This window comes from Schistocerca americana, chromosome 1 (genome assembly GCF_021461395.2).
Source record: "Schistocerca americana isolate TAMUIC-IGC-003095 chromosome 1, iqSchAmer2.1, whole genome shotgun sequence".
Lineage (NCBI taxonomy): Eukaryota > Metazoa > Arthropoda > Insecta > Orthoptera > Acrididae > Schistocerca > Schistocerca americana.
Window position 1 is genome coordinate 567,125,931 of NC_060119.1, and position 19,128 is coordinate 567,145,058.

General features: G+C 37.8%; 1 protein-coding gene across 1 annotated transcript in view; it reads right to left on the reverse strand.

The window, feature by feature from the left end:
• Window positions 1–19,128, reverse strand: part of LOC124577761 (sodium channel protein Nach-like) — a 193,071-nt gene that overhangs the window by 138,163 nt on the left and 35,780 nt on the right. Inside the window, exons 4-5 of the mRNA XM_047131226.1 lie at window positions 10,421–10,561; window positions 10,163–10,308 (exon numbers count right to left, since the gene is read on the reverse strand). Coding sequence (XP_046987182.1) covers window positions 10,163–10,308; window positions 10,421–10,561 — 287 coding nt within the window. The remainder of the gene's footprint in view (window positions 1–10,162; window positions 10,309–10,420; window positions 10,562–19,128) is intronic.

Here is a 19,128-nt window from a genome sequence, read left to right on the forward strand (position 1 = left end):
AAAAATGTGATGTCATGAGAACAACTATAATTTTTTTACTGCATATATTTTATGTATACTAGACTTTCATGAATAGCTATGTCAGCCCCATGAAATCATAGGGCAAAGGAGGTAGGTGGTATTGGTAGGTACCATTTTATCTTGAAAAGAAAATGAAGGGAAGTGGAACAAGTATCCAGGTAAATGGGTAGTGGATGAATCAAGGAAGTTCTACATCTACATCTATGCCTACGTAGGTACTTTGCAAGCCACTGAAGGGTGCATCGCAGAGGGTACCCTGTACCACTACTTGTCATTTCCCCTCCTGTTCCACTTGCAAATAGAGCCGTATGAGCCCTAATTTCTCGTATCTTATCTTTGCCGTACTTAAGCGTGATGTACGTTGGTAGCAGTAGGAGCATTCAGCAGTCAGGTTCAAATGCTAGTTGTCTAAATTTTCTCAGTTGTGTTTCTAGAAAAGAATGTCGCCTTCTCACTTGAGTTCCCAAAGCATCTCCATTGTTTGAAGTTACCGGTAACAAATCTAGCAGCCTGCCTCTGAATTGCTTTGATGTCTTTCTTCAGTCTTACCTGGTACAGATCCCAAACACTCAAGCAGTACTCTTGAATACATCACATCAGCATCCTATATGTGGTCTCCTTTACAGGTGAACCACTCTTCCCTAAAATTATCCCAATAAAGCAAAGTCAACCATTTGCTTTCTGTAACACAGTTCTCACATGCTCATTCCACCTCATATTGCTTTGCAACATTACATCCAGATATTTAATCAACTTGACTGTGTCAAGGAGGCCACTAGTGACACTGTATCTGAACATTATGGGTTTGTTGTTCCTACTCATCCACACTAACTTTTGTGTTTCCACATTTAGCGCTCGCTGCCATTCATCACACCAACTAGAAGTTTTGTCTAAGTTGTCTTGTATCTTCCTATAGTCACTTAACTTCAACGCCTTGCTGTACATCATGGCATCATCAACAAACAACTGCAGATTGCTGCCCACCCTGCCTGCCAAATCATTTATGTATATAGAGATCAACAGTGGTCCTTTCTTATGTCCTTGTTCTTCGCTAGATTTCTAAAGATAAGGAAGGCTGAGGCAACAACCTTCTGGGGAGTAGGTATATGACATAGAACAAATTTATGAGAAACATCATTGTTTCCAGAAGATTGTAATGCATGAAAAACTCTAGAGGAGGCCCTTATCAGCAAGTAAATGTTAAATGACTGATGATAATGATGAAAATGTTATCTGTTGTCCAGAACGTTTTTGTTTACTATGTTAACTTCTTTGCTTGTTTAATTTCAATGTGGAGACTTATATGTCATTTGGCTACACTACCTTCTTAGTTTATAACAGTGAAATCTGAGAAAAGTTAAAAAATGTCCTCTAGCAGAATATCACATGACAATAAGTAAGAAACTGAAAACTCTTGCAAGATTTAAACTAGCCTCAAATTGATTGATATTAACTGCGAAAAGAAAAGAAAAGATAGAAATGCTGCACCAATATGTCACATGAGGATTAGTAAGCATACGTGTGCTGGGATTACATACCTGAAGAATTAAATTCTAAACAGCATTAAATGATATAAATCTCAATGACAGGTTGATCTGAGATATAAAGGTCGTACAATCTGCATCAAATGTGTACTTGATGGATTTAAACTAGGAACTATACTTTTTATTTATTATGTTATTTATTTATCTATTTACTATCCATCTTTAAGCATTATAAATGCTATCAATGTCATATTTTGTATAAATACAAACTTACAAATACCATTACATAAATAACATATGTGGTGAATAAGATACAAAGTTGTCCATCTCACACCATATGAAGTATTTAATGGATTTATGTATGTAAGTTTAATTGAAATTAAACTATATTAGCACTTAAGGTCACATATAGGGCAAATTTTATAAAAAGCTTTTTGTCTAAGACATTTGTGTGTGGTGTTTTCAAACATTCTCAGTGACATTGTGTGCCAGTACTGGCAACAAGTGAAATAGTTTTTGCGTCATGTATTTTTAGTTTCCTTAAGTCAGTCTGCTGTTTTACACATGTGATATGTTCATGAACAGGTTGTTGCAGTTTGTGAGTGTGTTGGTTTTCTTTTGTATGTATTGTACCAGTATAAACAGAGACCTAACTGTTAGTATTTTTAATGTTTTGAAATTTAGTCTACAAGAATCATTATTTCTGACACCACAGATGCATCTGATTTCCTTCTTTGACAGTTTTTTATGTTCCAGGGTTTTTTTGTCCCCCATAACAAAATAGCCAATGGAAAAAGGCACAGTATCCATTGAATAATAACTTATCACTATCACAAGACTTAGGCTTACCTAACAAATATCTAACATGTGCTAGCTTAATATAGATGTAAGTGGTGCAACTCTTCTTCATTAATTTCAAGTCAAGCTGCATCCCAAGAAGTTTACCTGAAGCACAGTTTTTGTCATCATATTTAATGCATAAGATAAAGAGAATATTTACAGTTTGTTCATGATTAATACACAATTCATTTATTTGGAAGAACTTACTGGCTGCTCTGAGATGATCCCTATTTTTCTGCTGTAATACTCCCAAATCTTTCCTATTAGTAACAAAAGTGATATCATACCTGTAATGTCTGGATTTTCACAACATAATGCTGGGCCAGTCTTCTACGTGTATAATGAAGAGTAAAGGTCTGAACACAAAACCCTGTTGTACACCCCTCACAACATCCAAGGCATTTGACCTCATATTGTTGAACTACACAATTATTTTTCTATAACTCTGATCAGAGATAGTTCTGAGCATTTAAAGCCATAGGAGTAGAGTTTTTCTAGCAGAAACCTATGGCTCACAGAGTCAAATCCCTTGCTGAAATCCAAAAGGTTAACATTAACAGATAATCTTGATTCAAATGATCATAGTACAAATGAAACAATGCTTTCCACTGCTTTTGCTGTTGACAATCTGGACCAGATGTTGACCATTTTCGAGCTATAAGCAGTATTCCACTGCTTTCAAAAGTATGGATATAAGAAAGTTTGGGCAATTGTTACTAGGATAAGACTTGCCAACTTTTTTTTATGCAGAAGAGTAATGATAATCATATTTAAGGATGAAGGGAAACAGCTACTGACAAACATCTGGTTTGTAAGACAACATAGCAGATGTACTACCACATCCACAGTTAAAAAAACTGACTTAATAGTACAATAATTTCTCATTAAAAGTGAGATGCTACTGAAACATTGATATGTATTTATTATTACATCATGAAAGACTATCATAATATACAAAAGATCATAAAATACCCGAAAGCACAATTTCCATCAAGGAGGAGAAGCCTATAAAAGCACCCCAAAGTACAGCTCTTGGTTTGTGGTTGCAATATAATCTAAAATGAGATATAAATATGAATATAGCAAGTTAAGTCAACAGTGTTATGCCTGAAGATTTCTGCAGTCCTGTAGTAGTGAGAAGTCATTGTTTATGATCTTCACATTCAGTCCTATCTAAGTTATGGAATTATTTTCTTGATGAACTCTCAGGCTTCAAAGAGTATGTTTACAATTCAACAGCATCTATTAGCTGCAGCTTTGTAAGTGCTTGGCACATAAAGACATTCCCAGAAATATTAATAAATGCCTTTTCTGAAGACTATCTAGAACAGATACTTAGGAAGCCCACTCATGATGGAAATATATTAGACCTATTGGCAATAAGTAGACCTGACATCTTTGAGGATGTACATTTTGAAACTGGTATCAGTCACCATGAGTCAGTTGTTGAAACAATGATTACTTAAGTACACAGGTCAGATAAAACAAGTAAATAGGTTCATATCTTCAGTAAGCTGGATAAAGAGGCTCTAGTGTCACATCTCAGAGAGAAACTCCAAATATTTACATCTGGGCAGGAGCATCTAGAACTGTGGCTCATATGTAGATATATTTAGTTTTACAGTGTAGATATATTTATAGTAGAAAAGTTATAATGGAAGGGATCTTCCATGGTAAACTGACTGTGTAAAGAAATGTCCAAAGAAATAATGAATATCGTATAGCAGGTGTAAAATAAAGCAAAAGGCTACAGAAGATAGATGCTATGTAGAACACATTTGGCTGCCAAGAAGGCAATATGTGAATCCTGCCATAGTGCATTTTTATTGACAGATCTCTCACAAAACCTCAAGAAATCCTGATCATTAGCAAAGACTGTTAGTGGCACCAAAGTTGGTGTCCAGATACTCATGGGTGACACAGAGTAGCAAAACAAAAACAAAAATACTGAACTCAATTTCCAAATGTTCCTTTGTTAATGAAGATGCAGAAGTACTATCCTTTGATGCTGTAGAACTGTATATAAATATACAAGGGCGGTTCAGAAAGTAACCTCCGATTGGTCACAGTGCGGGTTGTGGGGGGAGTAGCGACGCCATCTGTGCGTTCACGCACTCAACAGGTCAGTCGGCATCAAGCCGTGGTCGAGTGAACGTCATACCTGCGCTAGTTTAGTTTTTGTGGCAGTTTGAAATGTGTGCTGCAATAGAAAACCCCGCCAAATGTGAAGTGCGTGCTGTCATAAGGTTTTTTACAGCCAAAGGATATTCTGCAGCAGCTATTCATCGTGAACTTTGTGCCGTGTACGGACCAAGAGTTATGAGTGAAGGAGTTGTCCGTGAATGGGTACGTTTATTTAAAAGTGGACGAGAAAACGTTCATGATGAAGGGAGGAGTGGTAGACCATCATTGGTGACTGACGAACTTGTTCAGACAGTTGATGCAGAAGTTCGTGAAAATCGACGTTTCTCAATGTCGGAGTTGTCTACTGGCTTTCCACAGATTTCTAAGACTCTCTTGTACGAGATAGTGACAGCAAGATTGGGTTACCGTAAGTTCTGTGCATGATGGGTGCCCAAAATTCTTACCGACCACCACAAAACTCAAAGAATGGCCTCTGCATTAGACTTTCTGTCACGTTATGAGGACGAAGGAGAACCATTGTTAAACAGAATCGTGACTGGTGACGAAACCTGGATTAAGTACGTGAACCCTGAGACAAAAGAACAATCAAAGATGTGGGCACATTCAAATTCGCCTACCAAACCAAGAAAAGCCTCGCAAGATTTTTCTGCCAGAAAACTGATGGCAACGGTGTTTTGGGATGCCAAAGGGGTGTTGTTGGTTGAATTCATGGAATGTGGTACGACCATTAATCAAGATGTGTACTGTGAAACAATAAAAAAGTTACGACGGGCTATACAGAACAAACGCCGTGGTATGCTGACTTCCGGTCTCGTTTTTTTGCACGATGACGCCCGTCCTCACTCTGCTCGCAGAACAACGGCCCTTCTTGAGTCCTTCAAGTGGGACGTTATCAACCATCCACCTTACAGCCCAGACCTGGCGCCAAGTGATTATCACCTCTTCATGCATTTGAAGAAATGGCTCGGGTCACAGCGGTTTGATGACGACGAAGAGCTCAAAGATGCGGTCACAGGCTGGCTCCAGGCACAAGCGGGTGATTTTTATGCAGAAGGAATTTCAAAGCTTGTGAAGAGATACGATAAGTGCCTCAATCGCTATGGAGACTACGTAGAAAAATAGTGCAAAGATGTAGTTGTAAGATGTATATATTAAAATATTTTTATTTAACTTGGTGTATTTTTTTAAATCAACCGGAGGTTACTTTCTGAACGGCCCTCGTATTTATGTCAGGGGTGCTCTGAAATAGTAAAAATCCCTCAAATTAAACAAGGCACCAGGGCTCAATAAGATCCCTGTCAGATTCTATAGAGAATTTGTATCTGAGTTAACTACAATATACTGTAGATCTCTTGAATAAAAAGTTGCACCCATTCATTAGGGGAGGGCACAGGCTACACCTGTCTCCAAGAAGGGGGCAGATGTGATACATAAAACTACTGCTCAATGTCATTGAAGTCCATGTACTGTAGAATTATAGAACACATTCTGAGAACAAACACAATGAAGTATCTTCAGCAAAATGACTTTATCCATGCTACCAATGACTTTCTCCATGCTACCAACCCTGGATCCTGAAAACATCAGTCATGCAAAATCCAATTTGCACTCTTCTCATATGGCATCCTGTAAGTTATGGATCTAGACAATCTGGTAGACGCAGTATTTCTTGACTTCAAGAAAGTATATGAGTGGGTACCAAGCTAATCCCTATTATTGAAAGTATGATCATATAGGGCATCCAATGAAATTTGTGATGGGACTTAGAATTTCTTGGTAAAGAAAGGATGTACATTTTGAAACACAGATGAATGAAGAGTCATTGACAGAACTAGAAACAACTTCAGAACTACCACTAAGAAGTGTAGTGGAACCCTTCATTTTGTATTAATGACCAAGCAGACAACATTAACCATAAGATCAGATTTTTACCTATGATGAGGTACTATATGAAAAAAGCTTCATAAATACCCAGTCCGATTTTGGTGAGATTTCAAAGTAGGGCAAATACTGCCAACTTTTTTTAAATGTTCATAAATATTAAACTGTGCACTTCACAAAAGGAAAAAAAAAAACATACTGTTTTATGACAGTATCAGTGAGTCATAGGTGGAATCAGCCAACTCGTACAAATATCTGGATGTAACAGTTTGTAGGGACATGAAATGGAGTGACCACGTAGGTTCAGTTGTAGATAAAGCAGATGGCAGGCTTAGATTTATTGGCTGGATACTGAGAAAGTGCAGAAAAGGAGAGGAGCAGAGAGGAGAAAATACTGGTGGTTACAATGGCAGAGGATGGCACACAAAGATGGTAGAAGACGAGAACAGGGAGGAGATGATACTACAGAGGGGGCAGAAACTGTTAGGTGGAGGGTATGGGCAAGGTACGTTATTGTTGTTTGAGGACAGGATGATTTCAGAAGTGGAGGATGTGTTGTATGGCTTCAATCTATGGTAACCTACTGTACCCACACCATCCACCTTAAGGTTTCTGCCCTCCTCTGTCCTATCACCTCCTTCCAGTTCATGTCCCTCACCATCATTGTGTTCCACTCTCTCTCAATGCATCCACCATTCTTTTCTCCTCTCTGCTCCTCTCCTTTCCTGCTTCCTATTCCTTCTCCCCCTCCTCCACCACAAACTTGCAATGCTGCATATTGCAGCCTTATTCTGGCACCTGACAGTCCCTGCATGTTCCACCAGACAGCACTCTTCTCTTCTCTCCTCCCCCCCCCCACCTCCCCACACTCACACCTGTACACTGTGACCCCTCCCCCTTCCACATCCCACTCCAATTGCTATTTTCATTCAAGGTAATAGTTTGTAATCCTACCCTCCCACACATCATCATTAAATTCATCTTAGTCTCTCTATTATTTTCAAAAGCTTTGAGAGACATAAGATATACAAAAGAAAAACTTTTTACTTATCTTCATTTTCTCTTCTTATTTCCTACAGTTCTCATGTCTAGGGGTACATTCTTGAAGATGTAATTTTTTTATAATGTTGTGGGTTCCAGAAGACTAAATAATTGATGAAGTACTATGTGTTGCTGTGATTTTATTTTATTTTATCCCATTCTTCTATTTCAAACTGACTTCACAATCTCCTTTTTTATAAAACCACAAAATTAAAAACACATGCGTTTCCATCAGAGGCTTGCCCACTACTACTAACAATCTTCAGTACTCACAATATTCCAAAGAGTTTACAAAGCAAAAGAATTTACACACTTTCATGATAAAAGAAGAATATTTACCTAGTTATATCATTATTTTATAAATTAGTCCAGTAATAAATTTAATAATTAGTGTTAGATTGTGCAATTAATAATATGAATTTTAAGTCTTTCAGATATTTCATAGTTTCAAATACTTCTGAAAGGAAAATAATTTTAACCGTACATACAGAGGGTAACAAATTTATTTCTTTTTATATATTTCAGTCAGAAATATAATTCATTGTATACAAAATTGTATGAAATTCTTTTAGTGAGGCAGCTGAGATAATTTTAACCTATATAAGATTTAAAGTACTTTTTGGTATCACATATTTCTATAAAGAAAAAAATGCAATTCTAGGGGAGTGTGTCCCATTACAAGTTGCATTCTGGGCCGAGTGGTTGGTGATAGCAGTCAGGTATGCATGAGGTGTGCTGCTTGTGTGGATGTATGAGTGTTTTCCTTTCTTTCATGAAGAGGGCTTCGGCTAAAAGCTCAGTGTGAAACAGTCCTTTTGTTGTATCTGTCTGCAACACAATGTGTCATCTTTACAGTGAGTAGCAATGTGTCCTATCCATAATTGTTAAAAAAAAAACAGGCAAAATGCACTATTAAAACAGGGTGGCAGTAAATAATGTCCTATTAGTTAATCTTACACAATTGCAATCCATATGTTTATTGAGAATCATTGGTAGTGGTCTTAGATGAGTGTGGTATCTGAAAGCTTGGCACCAAGATACTGCACTGGATAATCCATTGACAGAATTAGACTCCAGTTCAAAATAATAATGCCCCATTGCTTGCAAAAACTGATTGTAGCAGGTGGGCAATTGCTGCTCCACCAATACCTTCCACACTGAATTCTCAGTAGTGTGGATTTCACATGTAACTTGACAAGTGCTTAATGATGGATTTTCTTCCACAATCCAATATGATCTCCTCAAATTCTTCTATGTGAACAATTCTTTGTCTCTGAGGTGTGAATCACCTATTTAATGTAAGTTTCTGTCTGTGATAAAATATTTCTTCGAATTTGGGTGATTCCTATGTGAATTTTTTTTGTCCTTTCATTCATATTTATGGACACTACATCATGCTGCAACCATCCTATAAATGTGCACCAGCAAGTAATTCTACACATTTCATAACCAGTCACAAACTGTAAAAAGTGGTTAACTGATGACACACAACAGAGGATGCTGAATTGTTTGTTAACGTAGCACCACCAATGCTAAAGTGCCAGTAAATTGTTCCTTATGAATCATAAGCAGCTTACTAACATGTACATCACCATTTTCTTATTCAAGACTACCTGAAGTATTCATTTTCAACCATTTATTCCTCACCTCATATACTCATCTGCATAATTTTGATCCTATAGGTTTGCATGTGAAAGTTTGTAACTACCAGCAAGTTTTGTTTTCATTTATTAAATATTGTTGTTTCAAGTAAAGTAGCTTCTATGAATAACAACTTAGTTGATATCATACACAGTCCTTATAAGTGACTTTTTCCTTACTTAATTTTATTAAAGTTAAATTACCAGCTACAAGATGCACACTTTATGCTATAAGTTGCAAGCACACAAAAACTAAAATCAACATGAAGATAATTATCACTAGAAAATTAGATTCTGTCATTTATGTTTGAACAATTATATATTTTACCTCATTACATGGCTATTCTCTCATCTGACAGGTAATGTCCAATTTTTTGGTGATAATTAACATTTATTTCCCAATATGACAAAAGTCTACATAAATGTTTCTGTATCTGTGTATCCGTTTGAACTTAACTTCAATAAAAAAAGAACACATAAGCTTCTTAAATATCAATACTGATAATCTTAACCTGCTTCTGTAGCTGTGGGCAGTCACACATGACTCTACAATGGTGCTCAATTCAGAGATGGCTGGTCTGAATCCTGAAGGTGGAAGAAATTTTCATCACCAGCATTTGGGCAGCAAGAGGAGGAGGGTGGCAGTGTAAAGTTCAAAATATCAAAACCTTTCCACTATGTTTCTTGGAGTGAGAGCTTGTGGTACTGTTGACAATCCTTCCACTGGACAGGGTCATTAAATTCAGGAGCCACCTTGGTATTATTGATGAGTAGTAGGTTATGTGTCAGCACCAGGTTTCATTCTCTTCTTCCTGTCTTCATCATAGAACACAAATCTTACACCAAACTACACCTCCATTACAGTGTCCTATCACCAAAAGATACACACAAGAGACAGTGCAAGAAAGGGGGATACTGTGTGTAGAGGAAGGAAACCCTTTCTGATTAGGTAGCTGAAACTAACCTTCAGTGTGTTCCAGACAGCAAAACCATATGATTCTTCATTTCTTTTTACAGGTGCATCATTTTTCTTACTACTGAAGTTAATTTGATTTCAGTAACCTTGTACCTCAATGCCTACAACACATAAAACACGGACAGTGGACTTACGTATCAGTATCCATTTCTGGAGGGTAATAGTTAAAAGAACAGCAGAATCCAGAATCAGACTTTTGCATTGTGAATAATTGATTACATGGAGTTATTTCTCCTCTCCATTTGCACTTCACCATGAGAGATGAGCATGGTTGTGTAAGCTGTAAAATTATAAAAAGAAGACATAAAAAAGTTATTTTACTGTATTTTACACTAGCATAGCTAGAATAATTCCATTAAACATGTCAACCATGAGAATAATTAGCAGCATACTTTCAACATCAGTGTCTCCATAGTAAGGCTGTATTCTTGTAATGTCTGTTCTAGTTCACTTATATTGTGTTGAAATTGATTTACTTTCTCTGGTTGGATAATTTCAGCCAGTTGTTGAACAAATCCATAATACTCATCTTCCTCTAGTTTGTCCTGAATACCTCTGGAATAGGAAGTAATTGTAAATGAAAAGAGAAATTTTTATTCATCACTCAATAGCAGCATGCATCACTTCACTTAATTATTTCTGTTATTACATTTTTTGGGAGTGAGATACATGCAGACCATGTTTGGCCACTTAAGCACTATAAAATAGTAGAATACTGTGAAGAACAAGCACTTTTCCTGTACTGAATTTCAAGTATTTAATTTACTGACACTGCTTTTGTAATATTGTCTCTTACAACTTAAAGTATAATGATAGTGACCACTTTATTTGGTAACATTATAAAACCGGTTTAAAAAATTGAACCATTTTCATAGAATATACAACAAAGTTGAGCAGACCATGTAAACTGTCTGTAGATTACACCAACTATAATTTGTAGGTGTATCTCAGAACATGATCCACTACTTTTTACATACCATTACGCACAGTCAAATAATGATCATGTGGCTGCAAATAATGCATGACATGGGTTAGAAGTCAGAAAGAGGGATGTATTAAGCTATTCAGGGCTTCCTTAGAAACACAAACTGAGACTTTGTTCATGAATACAGTGTAGATAAAGAAACTACTGAAACTTTTTTTCATAATTTATCTGAAACATGTATTGACTTGTGGTACTCTTGCTCACCACTGAAAAGATACAGTACTAAACCAGACAGAAACATTAAAACACTTAAATGGTACACTGATGATCTTGCTTGTGTGAGGTAAGATACTTTAACTGTACAAAATAAAAATGTATAAAAATAATTCCAACTGTAATACAGAACAGTATGAGATATCTTACAAAGCTTGCCTAAAAAAAAGTTATTAAGCCAAACTTCAACTTGCTAGACAAGTTGCTTATGAAAATGACATAGAAAGAGCCCAGAATAAATGCAAGGCTGCCTGTGATATTATAACAGAAGAATAGTATAATAGAAAGTGTAATTAGACAGAATAGTAATTTTTATAGAACATGCAATACTTTGAACGTTGCCCTGCATGAGATTAGGAAGGGTAGATCCACTAACACAGCAGTAGCTGAATTTGTAGTGCACAGTTTGTAAATGATCCACCCAAAATAGTAGGTGGAAATGCTGTCATGTAAGCAGATGAAACTTCATGTATGTAAAAGCAGGATGCCATCTACACAACAGTTCGCCAAATTATATGAAGATAACAGGTAACATACCTGTTTCAACAGAGACTTGGCAGAAACAAGTTTCTCTAAATATGGAAAATGAATACAATTATTTCAGAAGAAATAATCTTTTTATAAATGTAAACAAAACCACATACATGAAAATTCATGGAAACAAAATATCTAAACAGTATTACTATCAGGCCTGGAGACTTGGCTCTAAAAGAGACAGAAACCTATAAATTCCTGTGCATTGCAGTGGACAGGTACTTGACACAGGACAAAAACACATAACTAATATCTGTTGCAAAGTGAATTCAAGTAAATTTCTAATGAAAAAATATGAAGGACAACAGACACACTAGCACTGCTAACAACATACAATAGGTTAGTTCACTCACAAATTTCATGTGATATCCTGGTCTGGAGAAATTCTACAAATGTGCGCATACAAAGAGTACTAAAGCTACAAAGTTATATCCTAGAGATTTCTGCAGAAATAAATTCAGGGAACTAAATATATCATGAGTAGCATCACGATACATACATGAATCAATTATTTGTGTAAAAAGTAACCATCTGCAATGCTAAATAGAGATATCCATAACTACAACACAACAAATAAAAATAATTGTTATATCAAAGCAAATCAGCTCACATTAACTGACAAAGACTATGCAAAAGCAGGATGCCATCTACACAACAGTTCGCCAAATTATATGAAGATAACAGGTAACATACCTGTTTACAAAAATAAACTAAAATGTCACTTGATTAAAACTTGTCCCTACTGTGCTGAAAATATCTTGAAGCTAAAAATTAATGTAATGTTTCATATGTAACTGTGCAAATATGTAAAAATTTTCAGAAAACATAAATTGATTAATCTTTGATAATTATGTATGTATATCATTTTCTTAGTTGTTTGTATTTTGGAGGCTATTTTTGAAGAAATCTGCCATTTTACTGCTATATGCATGTAGCTGTGTAATTTTGAAACTTGTTATTTTTCAAACATCGTGTAAATATGATGTAACCAATACCATTGTACAGAATGGTCCATGGACATAAAAAATAAATAAATAAATTCACTTCTACAGAAATCCAAGACTTTCTGTTTGAGTCAGAACAGCTCAATAAATTCTGTACTATCGCAGAAAATGAATTAAGATGAAAAATTAATTAGTCAAATATTTCAGCATCTGATCTACTCACTAATCAGCTTCCTACATGGCATAAATTCCATGGGGATTATTCATCTCACAATGTACAGAATTTCAGAACATAAGTCTCATGTGTAGAAGACATGTCAAGGTTACAGTTCACTTACCTGAAATTTAGTCACACTTGTAATATTACTTGGTGAAGAATTTACTTATTTTAAATTTGTCAAACTTAACAATATTACTCATTGAGGAATTTATACAGGATTATTTCTGATGGTATTTCATAATTTGCATCCACTACAGCTAGCAAATTACATTTTAGGGCTCCAGTCAAAGTATCACTTTGTCTTTCATGAAATCTTCCAATGAGTAGTAGCATCTTTCAATTAGAAAACATGTAACTTGCTTTTTAAAATATTCATCTTCTTATTCATTATGTTATATCCTTTTATGTTGTTGTGAATTGCTGTTGTGTATGCTGAGGAATCTGAACATATAATTTTAAGCAATGTGAGGTGAGCATAAAGGTTTCTTTATGTCTTGTGTTGTATGAGTGTTAAAAATGGATTTTTTTTAGTAGGTCAGCTCTGCTGTGTAGTAAAAGAATCACCCTAAATATGTATATCAACCTTTAAATAATGTTCAACATGGTGTCCTCAGCTGTGCAGGTGTACATGTTATGAATGATTCGTTTTGCAACTTAAAAATTTGTACATTTCCCAAGTTTCCCTAAAAAATATGCCATATCTGATGAAAGATTCATAGTAGCTATAGTATGTTATTTTTCTTGTTTCAGTATGAGTGGCACTGGCTAAAATTTCCATTGTAAATTGCAAAACTGTTTTATTTATTTGCTAGGTATTCTACATGTGAATTCTAACTCAAATTTCTGTCTGAGTTTGTTCCTAGGAATCTGACCGAGTCAAGTTCTTCCATTTCTTTTTTTTTATTATTCTGAGTAATACAGATTTCTTCAGTTTTTGAATGTATGGTTTTAAAACTCATCATGTGGTTTTTTTAAAATGTTTAGCCTTAAGTATTTTGACTGAACCATGTTTCCAAGTTCCTTAACATGACACTCTATGGTATATTGTCAGAATTTTCATTTTCAATTAGGACAGAAGCATCATCTGCAAACAAGGTTAGGTGAATATTTGTATGGAGATGCAAGTCATTTACAAAGAACTGGAATAAAATTGATCCAGGGATTGAGCCTTGAGGAATACCTTGTAAAAACAGTTTTCTGCTCTGAGAAATAATCTGCTCCACTTGAAGTAATTATTACTCTTTGCATCCTAGCTATGCGATCTGATCCAAACTATTTCAAAGCAATATCCCTTATTACATACCTGTTGAGTTTGAAAAGCAGCAGGACATGGTTTACAGAGCCAAATACATTTGTAAGATAACAGAATATTCCTGCAAATTTAACTTTCTTGTTTAATGATGAAGTAATTTTTTCAGTAGGCTCATTTATAATATCTGTTGTGTTTTTACCTAGTTGGTAGGCTGATTGGTTATTTGAAATGATATCATACTGTGTGATGAAGCTCTTTATCTGTAAAGAAGCATTTTTTCCAAATACCCACAGATATAGTAAATGCTATTTCAGGATTTTAAAACATGGGAAGTATAGTCTGCTACTGGCTATCTAACTACACAATAAAGAGGACAATACATCTTATTTGCAAACTGTTTTTATTACAAATAAATGTTTAGAATCTGGAATTTTCTACGTGTAACTCAAATTTCAAAAGTTATATCTGCATAAAAATGGGGGGAATGTATGTCCCTAAGAACTACAGTACAGTGTCTATTGTTATAAGCTTTTCAAAAATAGCTGAAGCAAATTTTTCACATACACCTTACTAACTACTTTGAAAAATATGACCCTTTTTAATAGACAGCATGATTTTCAAGAAGGAAAAATTACCACTTCTGCAGTCCTTGAAATTATTAATTAGACATTAACTGCATCAGAAAAGAAGAGCACAGTCTCTCTTGAGTTCTTCAATTTCAGTAAGGTATCTTTCAGTACTGTCTTTCACATCTTACTAGCCAAACTATAATATTACAGTATAAATAATACAGCATAAGAAATCATTAAATCATATCTAAATAACAGGAGACAGTTTGTGTCTGTTCAAAATAGGCTTTCTTCCTTGAAGAAAGTCACATCTGGTGTGCATCGTGGTTCTGTCCCTGAGCCATTCTCCTTCACTGTTACAATTAATGGTTTGCCACATTAGGTTGACCTTCATTCGGTTATCTGCTATGCGGACAATACAAATTTAATCACTATTGATTGAGTTATGTCAGGGTCACACCAGAGATCAGATGATGCCCTCTCCTACACACTAAATTGGTTCTCATCTAAGAAACTATTGCATAAATACTAACAAAGAGATAGAGGGGCTGGCCAGTACTTACCTCAGCCCAGTACAGCTGATAGATACATAAAAAAACAGAACCGAAAATTTACATTCCTAGCTTTCGGAACAAATGTTCCTTCATCAGGGAGGAGAGAGGGGAAAGAAAGGAAAGAAGAGAAAGTGGATTCAGTTACTCACAACCAAGGTTTGAAGCAACAGGGAAAGGAAAACAAGGAGGGTAGCAAGGATGGAGGCATTCGTGTCAGAGGGAAGCCAAAGATATTCTACTGTAAGTACTGTGCCAGCTTCAAACCAGAGAGGATGCATACAGAAGTAAAGAGGTATACTGTATAAAGATAAACACAACTATGTAGGATGCAAAGATGCGTTAATGGATAAAGAGGAAAGGGAAAGAGGAGAAGACTGAAGAGTAAATGGGAGTGAGGTTGTTTAACATAGGCTCAGTCCAGGGGGATGGCGGGATGAAAGGATGTGTTGGATTGCAAGTTCCCATCTCCGCAGTTCAGAAGGACTGGTATTGGGTGGGAGAAGCCAAATGGCACATATGGTGTAGCAGGTTCCTAGGTCCCTAAAATTATGCTGGAGGGCATGCTCTGCTACTGGGTATTGGACATCTCCTGGGCGGACAGTTCGTCTGTGTCCGTCCATGCGCTCAGCCAGTTTAGTTGTTGTCATACCGATGTAAACGGCTGTGCAGTTCAGGCATGTCAGCTGATAAATGACATGTGTAGCTTCACACGTGGCCCTGCCTTGAATTGTGTATGTTTTACCAGTAGCGGGGCTGGAGTAGGTTGTTGTGGGGGGATGTATGGGGCAGGTTTTGCAACGGGATCGGTTACAGGGGTAGAAACCACTGGGTAGAGAAGGTAGTCTGGGAATATTGTAGGGTTTAACAAGGATGTTACGGAGGTTAGGGGGGTGACGAAAGGCAACTCTGGGTGGTGTGGGGAGAATTTTGTCAAGGGATGATCTCATTTCAGGGGTTGACTTGAGAAAGTCATATCCCTGGTGGAGTAATTTGTTGATGTATTCGAGGCCAGGATAATATTGGGTGACAAGGGGGATGCTTCTGTGTGGTCTGGGGGTAGGAACATTGTTGTTGGACGGGGAGGAATGTATTGCTCAGGAGATCTGTTTGTGGACAACGTCCGCAGGATAGTTGCCGGAGAGGAAAGAACTAGTCAGGTTATTGGTGTAATTGTTGAGGGATTCATCACTGGAGCAGATACGTTTGCCACGAACACCTAGGCTGTTGGGAAGGGAACATTTGATGTGGAATGGATGGTAGCTATCAAAGTGAAGGTACTGTTGTTTGTTTGTGGGTTTGATATGGACAGAGGTGTGGATGTGAGCTTCAACAAGATGAAGGTCAACATCCAGGAAGGTGGCTTGGGTTTTGGAGAAGGACCAGGTGAAATTCAGATTCGAAAAGGAGTTGAGGTTATGGTGGAAATTAAGGATTGTTTCTTCACCATGAGTCCAGACCACAAAGATGTCATCTATAAACCTATACCAGGCCAGGGGAAGCAGCTGTTTGGTCTTCAGGAAAGCGTCCTCCATGCGGCCCATGTAGAGGTTAGCATAGGACAGAGCCATCCTGGTTCCCATGGCCGTTCCCCTGATTTGTTTGTAGGTCTGGCCTTCAAAAGTGTAGTAATTATGGGTTAGGATGAAGTTGGTAAGGGTGATAAGGAACAAGGTTTTTGGAAGATCTTCGGGTGGGCATTGGGAGAGGTAGTTCTCAAGGGCAGAGAGACCAGGGGTATGTGGGATGTTTGTGTAAAGGGATGTAACATCTATGGTGACAAGAAAGGTTTCAGGTGGGAGAGGAGTGGGAATGGATTTGAGGCGTTCTAGGAAGTGGTTTGTGTCTTTGATGTAGGATGGGAGTGTGCGGGTGATAGGTTGGAGGTGTTGGTCTACCAGAGCTGAGATACATTCTGTTGGGGCTTTGAAGCCTGCTACAGTGGGACGGCCAGGATGGTTCTCTTTGTAGATTTTGGGTAATAGGTAGAAGGTAGGAGTACGGGGCTCAGGTGGAGTGAGTAAGTCTATGGAAGCTGTTGTGAGGCCTTGTGAGGGACCTTGGATTTTTAGGATTTTCTGCAGCTGAGTCTGGATGGAGGGAATGGGATCCTGGGTAACAGCTTTGTAGGTTGAGGTGTCAGAGAGTTGATGCAGTCCTTCTGCCACATACTCCACATGGTCAAGTATCACAGTTGTGGAGCCTTTATCCGCCGGGAGGATGACAATAGAGCAGTCTGTTTTCAGCTCCTTAATGGCATGGGATTCAGCTGGGGTGATGTTTGGGGTTGTCGGGATGTTCTTCAAGAAGGGCTGGGAGGCAACACTGGATCTGAGGAATTCCTGAAATGCCTGCAAAGGATGGTTTTGGGGTAGGGGAGGAGGATCCCTTTGAGAAGGCGGTTGGAACTGTTCTAGACAGGGTTCTACACTGGGTCTAGTATTTGGGGGCTGTGTTTGGGTTGTGAAGTGATATTTCCAGTTGAGGTTCTAGGTGAATGAGAGGAGATCTTTAACCAGGGCAGTGTGGTCGAATTTAGGCGTGGGACTAAAGGTTAAGCCTTTTGATAGAACAAATGTCTCTGGAGGAGAGAGGGATCTGGATGAGAGGTTTAGAACTGAATTGGGACTGGTGATATGTGGCATTTGACTGTGGTTATAGTTGAGATTTGGTCTGTGTGGGGTACGTGCTGGGATGTGTAGATTGAGTAGGGTTGCTAGGCTAGGTTTGTTGGCTATGAGGGGGTTTGTTGAAGGTTCTGTTGTGGTTGGTGTTTGTGAGGGATAGGGAGAGGGACCCCACTTCTTAGGTGTTGCACTAGCACTGTGGATAGTTTTTTCAGGTGGTGTGTGGCATGGAACTCAAGTTTGCAGCTGGCTTCTAGGATGATGTTCCTGAGTGTGTTCTCCAAGCAATGGTTTGAGAGGTGGAGGACTTTGAAGAGAGATAGGAGCTGTTGGGAGGGGTGGTTACATGAAGTAGTGTAGAGATTCAGGACAAGTTGGGTAAGGGCTAAGGACTGAAGGTTCTGGAAGTCCAGGAGAGACTGGTGGAAGGAGGAATTGCACCCAGAGATGGGAACTTTTAAGGTAAGTCCTTTCGGGGTAATTCTAAAGGTTAAGCAGGACCAGAGGAAAAGTACGTGGGATTGCAGTTTGGCTATGGTGAATGCATGTCTCCGGAATGAATGTAAATAGGGTACATGGTGAGTAACTGGTGGGTAGGGAAATTAAATAACTAAAGTTAAAATAGTAATCATAAGAAGGAATAAAACACGGAGGGAAGGACGAGAAAGAAAGAAATTAAGAAATTGTGTTGGTAATGTTCAATACCAAAGGAAGACCACTAAATAAGAAAAATACGGAAAAAGTTGACCAGACCAAGCAAGTACGTCGAGATCAGGGGAAAAGAACATACGTTGCTCAAAAACTGAGATAGCGAGTGGCGAAAAAAAGATCGCGCGTGCCACAAAAAAGATCGCGCGTGCCGCAAAAAAGATCGCGCGTGACGCAAAAAAGATCGCGCGTGCCGCAAAAAAGTTCGCGGTGGGGCAGAAATGTCCAAAAAAAATTTTGCTGTGGCAGAGAAGGATAGCTAATGGCATAAAATTATCGCCAGCAACACGAAATCGACGCCTAAATTCAACCACACTGCCCTGGTTAAAGATCTCCTCTCATTCACCTAGAACCTCAACTGGAAATATCACTTCACAACCCAAACACAGCCCCCAAATACTAGACCCAGTGTTGAACCCTGTCTGGAACAGTTCCGACCGCCTTCTCAAAGGGATCCTCCTCCCCTACCCCAAAACCATCCCTTGCAGACATTTCAG